Source organism: Bactrocera neohumeralis, chromosome 6 (genome assembly GCF_024586455.1).
Source record: "Bactrocera neohumeralis isolate Rockhampton chromosome 6, APGP_CSIRO_Bneo_wtdbg2-racon-allhic-juicebox.fasta_v2, whole genome shotgun sequence".
Classification (NCBI taxonomy): Eukaryota; Metazoa; Arthropoda; class Insecta; order Diptera; family Tephritidae; genus Bactrocera; species Bactrocera neohumeralis.
Window position 1 is genome coordinate 3,101,456 of NC_065923.1, and position 6,000 is coordinate 3,107,455.

General features: G+C 34.5%; 1 protein-coding gene across 1 annotated transcript in view; it reads left to right on the top strand.

Annotated features, from left to right (window-relative positions):
* The window catches only part of LOC126762491 (dendritic arbor reduction protein 1), a 140,910-nt gene extending 135,941 nt beyond the window's left edge, over nucleotides 1-4,969 (top strand). The window contains exon 6 of the mRNA XM_050479273.1: nucleotides 3,132-4,969. Coding sequence (XP_050335230.1) covers nucleotides 3,132-3,319 — 188 coding nt within the window. The 3' untranslated portion in view covers nucleotides 3,320-4,969. The remainder of the gene's footprint in view (nucleotides 1-3,131) is intronic.
* The last annotated feature ends 1,031 nt before the right edge of the window (nucleotides 4,970-6,000 follow it).

Consider the following 6,000-nt stretch of genomic DNA (forward strand, 5'->3'; position numbering starts at 1 on the left):
GCCGTTTTTTGTGTCTTTATCAATTGGCGATTCGCAGCTTGCTTCGTGTGTTGGTCTTGGCGGTCGGCCGCAGCGTGCATCGCTTGCGGCATTGTTGGGCAATACATCGTGTGTTTACGTAATTGTCGCATTTTTCCTTCAACCTCAGCCGTAAAGACTCTGTTCGTAATTGATTTCATTGTAAAAACTTTTTGTCCAGGGTATTAAATACAATAGTTGAAATGTAGCTTAAGTAAACAAAGAAACAAAGATAAATTAAAATGAAAGCTTAGCAAATGTAATAACCAAAAATACTTCGAGTTATTTTAAACCAAATTTCTTAATTGGAAGATTTTGGAGTCCTGTGGTATTAAAAAAAATGCTGAAAGCTCAGCTAACCCTTCTCCTCTGCCGTCAAGGAATTTTGAAATTTCAAATTTTTGGTAATATTTTCTGTTGAATCTTGAGATTTCAAGTTGGAGCCTATTTTGATAACATACTATATATTATTATGGTTAACTCACTTTATTTTTTTTAATCATTGTAGGTCTGCCATTCATGGTTTATCGCTTATACAAAAGGCTATGAGAAATCCAAATTTTCAAAGTTGTGTTAGATTGTTTTACGAGACTCTTAACTTAACTCTTGAAATCGGTTTTATTGTTATATTAAATAAGTATGTATGTAGCATACTTTTAGGCGATGTTCGCATTTTCATATAGGAGGCGTAGGCACTTTAGAAACTATCACTAAATAATTAAAGCATAGCACTTTTCGTATAATAATTTTCGAATTAAAATTTAGCAATAAATGCAGTATTTTTTACACACCTGATGCATAAAATCAGCACACTGTGCCATACGCTCACCTACATATCTCAGTTAATCTATAGAATCTTCAAGGCATGGCAGAATCACAATCTTTTACATATTTTTTGTGAATTGAGCATAATTGCTGCCTGGTGATTAGCATGTCGATTTACCGGCAATTTCAAGAATTTCAAATAATTAAGCGATGAGTCGTGTTGAGGCAAACTGACATGTTGGCATGCCAACGTAAGCGTATATGCTTAAGAGCTACGGTGTCCTCAGCTGGTTTCCACCATTGCATGGCAGACCGTTTCGTTTCGCGTGCGCCCAGTGATGGCAATTTTCGACAAGAGACGCGCCAATTCTAATAATTGGCTTTTACTTACATACTTTGCTCGATTCCGGCTCTTAATTTTAATTTTTTCCCCTCAAAGCTGTCGCCATGCCTCTTGTCAGCTAATGTATGTGGTGTCTCGTATGTATGCCACAAACGCATTTCGCATGCAACCAGTAATTTGTGGCAGTTCTTCATCAAACGGCGCGAAGAATGAGAAATATGCCGAGCGCTTGAATGTGCGAAAGCTCAAATGTGTCATAATGCAATTCAATGTGCGCTGTTGTTATTGTTGTTGCATGTGTTGCATGAAAAATGCGAAATTATGACAATTGTACGCAGGTAAATAACAGCAAAGCATAAATTTCTGGCAAGAATTGCTGTCGCTGGTTGTGATTGCTGCCAAGCCGCCGTCGGCATCTCGCCATCGGCAAAGACACAGGGCAAGCGCGCAGCAATCAAGAACCGTATTTATTCAAGTACACACATCCACACATACAGCCGTCCATATTTATTGAGTACGTGCACTGCAGGCGTTTGTGGCACGCGTAGTTTACCCGTATGCGCGCGTGTGTGTGTGTGTGTGTACGATTGCGAAACGCCTCACGCGTGCTAAGTGTCGCTGTGCGCTTTTGATGGAGGCGGCAGCTGCGCTGTGACAATTTGGTGCGGTAAATTTATTTTCGCTTTGTTTCTTGCCATTATGGCAACCAAAAATTTATGGAAATGCTGCATTGCAAATAACGGCGGCAGCTTTAGAACTTTTCGGTTAAGTGAAAATTTAGTGCGCCGCGCGATTTATGGTATTTCGGTAATGCGCGGGCTGTGAGCGCCGAGTTTTGGACACAAATTGCATAAATATTACATTGCATAACGAAAAATCTACAAAATAAATGTTCTTGTTACTGAAGTTTATATTTTCTATAACCATAACTTGAAATTGGCGAAGAATGTATTTTTGGTAATTTTTTAAATTTTTCGAATATATTTTTTTCTTGGTAATATTATTACAAGTTGAGAAATTACCGATTTTTAAATTATTATTTAAAATTTGAAATACCAAATAAAGTTAAATGGTAAAATACATTTATTTTTCCTTTGTTGATTTATTTCCGTGCGTAGAAATAACGTTTTCCTTTATAATATATATAATATAGACAACCGACAGCACTTTCTGAGCTTGCACTTTTAACTTTAACCCATGTGCCGATCGTCCATATCCGATACATTAAATTTCATTAAATAAACTTGGTGTATGACTTTGCTAAGTTTAGATGGGGTTACGTAAAAGCGGCGCCTAATTGTAGGCAACATTGTGTCTTTTTATTTTAAATACAGAGCATATAACTTACATATTATACTATACAACGAACATACTTGTACTATATTTATTAGAATAATTAGGGCCATTAATACCTAAAAAACAGAGAAAAACTTCTATTAGGCAAAAGAATAGGCTTACATTGAAGATATAAGGATTATAAGGGCAAATAATAAAACCAGAATATATTTTTCTGAGAATGGTTAATCACTTAGTTTGTGGAAAACAGTCTTTATTCTTAAAAACTAAAAATCACTTTCAGATCTTTTTGGAAATTTTATCAATTTCTAGCTCTTTGCCCTGTTCTGCTGAAACATTTATTAAAAATGGTGTGTGACTTCGATATGTTTAGATAGTGACTAATTAAAACCACCGCCTTATGGTAGGCAACATTTTTTACTTTCACTAATTACTTAGGAGAGAAAATGTTATTAAGAGTCATCAACATAACTAATTACAAAAATGTTTATATATTAAAGAAATGTAGAGAATCAGAAAGTTTGGTTTATTGGAAATGGTTGTACTTAGAAAATGTACATGTATCAATAGGTGGGTTGAGAATATCGAATTTAGTGTATGTTGCACCAATCCCCAAGTCCTTTAAAATTTTCTTAAAAATTAATGACTGTTATTTTACATTTTAAAAACTTAATAGATTTCTAACCTCCCATTTCTTTTCTCTTTGCAGGCGAGAAGCCCTACACCTGCCAATGGCCTGAGTGTGAATGGCGTTTTGCGCGCTCCGACGAACTGACGCGTCACTATCGCAAGCACACCGGCGCCAAGCCATTCAAATGCGTTGTCTGCGAGCGCAGCTTCGCGCGTTCCGATCATCTGGCACTGCACATGAAGCGGCATTTGCCCAAAAATAAGTAGAAGCACGTGTGAGTGTACAGGGAAGAGAGAACTTAGCACAGCAAGCGGCAGCGATCAGACAAAAGCGCAAATTATAAAAAATACATATAAATGAAATAAGCGCTTCGCAGCAAGCAACTATTAGCGTGTAAGTTATGGAGGAAACATAAGCGAGCTTGCTGAGAGTTAAACAGGAATGTGGGCGAACACAAAACAAATCCAAAGGACTTTAGTTAATATGATTATTGCAGCAAATTGCAAAAAATTAAATTAAAAATAAAATAAAATAAATAAATTTAACAAAATATTTAATTGAATTGACAAATTCAAACAACTTAAACCAACACCGCCGCCAATGCCTCAATTGAACCTTAATTATTAAAAAAATAAAAAAAAATTCATTTAAAACAAATAAATACATACAAACAAGTTCTAAGCAAACGCAAGCCTTATAAGTTTTAAGTTGTTAATAAGGAGTGCATAGAGAATCGAGTAATTGTGTTAGACATATGGAAGCAGAGTATTTGCATACATTACATTTATATATATATACGTGTAGGTATGTACGTAAGTAAAAAATGGAAAAGAAAACATTTTTTAAATTTATTTAGTAAAATTCAAAGTGTTAGGCATGTAAGTATGTCTGTGTACCTACTGAACCAGTGAGTAATTGTTATTTGTTTTTGTACGAGTTTTTAGGTTATGCAGTTCCCCCGCAACGTGTATTACTTTTGCCATAATATAAAGCATACTTTCATTTAAAATGCATACGAGTACTTTACCTTTGGTTTCCTTAATCTAGTTTTTAATCAGCACTTGTGCGTTAGTTACTAAAGAAATGGGAGATCTGTGAACTAGTTCCGAGAAATTAGCGAGCACAAAAGTCCTTAAAGTATCCTTAAAAATACATTAAACTTCACTGTATTTAACAAAACGAAACTTAAGTTAGACAAAAGTACTAAGCTTTGCTAATAAATAGTTTCAGCAACTAAAAGATAACTTCAAAGGTGGTCACTAACACTAAAGTGAACACTTTATATGTGACCATCTGCTCCAAAATGCTATCAACTAAGCTGAAATACTGAAATACTTGTGTATACGTTCCATTACTTAGATTATAACGGTGAACATGAAAAGTATTTAAGTCTACAATACTTATGTCTGTACTTAAAACCATAAATTTAAATTTAATATATAAATAATTTGTAAAGAACGTGCGTTGTACGAGTAATCCTTCTCTAGCTGTAAATTACGACAATTAATGATAATGTAAAGCATTCACTTATGTAAATCATTGTTCATGACAAGTAATGTACAAGCATATTTGCATATGTCTTACAAAAGTATGAACCGCAAAGTATTGTAAGCGCTTGCGAACACCAAAAGCATATGTAAATATGTATGTGCTGTTCATATATAAATGAGCACGTATATATGCTGAAACGCCATCAACGCCTGCAGCGCCATCTGCATAACATTATAAGCCATGGCTTAGGGTCTATATGTAAGAGAAGCTAATATTCAATACATATGTACGTAGGCTTTAAGTACTAATTGTAGTTGCGCAAACAATACTTTAAGCTGGTTGGTGCGCAATTCAAGCGCCGCAAATTAGTAAGAATAAACCACCAAAGTGCTGGCACAAACATTTTTCGAAAATAATAAAATAAACTGTGTGTTTTCTTTATAAATAGCGCTTGTGTGCAATAAATGTATTGGTAAGTATCTTCCTATGATAACATGGAAACAAAATCCTTTCAATATTAACATCAGTAGCAGTCTCCGTGAATGAAATCATGATTAGAAGCTTCTAACCCGAAAAAATGAAAACTTTAGAATAACGTCCCGGGATTTCGGCGATAAATTAGATATGGAGGGATAGAGAAGATTTTGAAAACTTTATCGACTGAAGCCCAAAATATTTAACTAGTTATAAGTTTTTCACGTTGATAGTAACCAGAAAGTAAAACAGGGTAACTTTCAAATATTTTGCGTTGAAAAATATAATATAGTGATTTGAAGTAATATAACAGTATTAAATATTCCTTCGAAAGCCCGCTTGCGCGTTTAGTTAGCCTAATATTTCCAAAGCTAAGCAGTCTCTTTTCGAAGAAATACTTACCCGAAAGATATCCAGTTATAATCACCGAAACTGAAAAGATGATTGATGTTGCCATGTTGCACCATTAAACTGGAAGATCAAAGTCTTTCTCAATCCCATATTATAAAACCAACACCATTCTTAAAATTTGTGAAATTAAAGTGTTTCAGTCAGTTACTTTTCCAAGACCCTTAAGAAATAACTAAAGGTTTGGTCATGAATCTTCACACGCAGTGGACTTTTTATTAAATAATCGCAAATCCGTGTCGTACTTGGTACCTTAAATGTAGAGTTTTAGGGATTTGTGTTGATTTGTGGAATTCAAAATATCGATTTTTTCCGGAAATTTGTTGTTGGTCCTACCAATAGTTTCGGGCATATGATTAACTGCCGTAAGAAATTTGTAACTTAGTACACTAGGCTCTAACTTTAAAACGTTTTCCAGAAACTCTGTTTTCAGTGTTGGTAAAGAAATCTAAAGTTTGGGTGCTCAGTCAATTATTACCTGTATTCATCTGTTATTAAAATATATTTTCTTATATTTGGAAATAGAGTTGATTTTAAGAAGAAAATCTTCCTCACCGGAAGTTACATTTTTCAG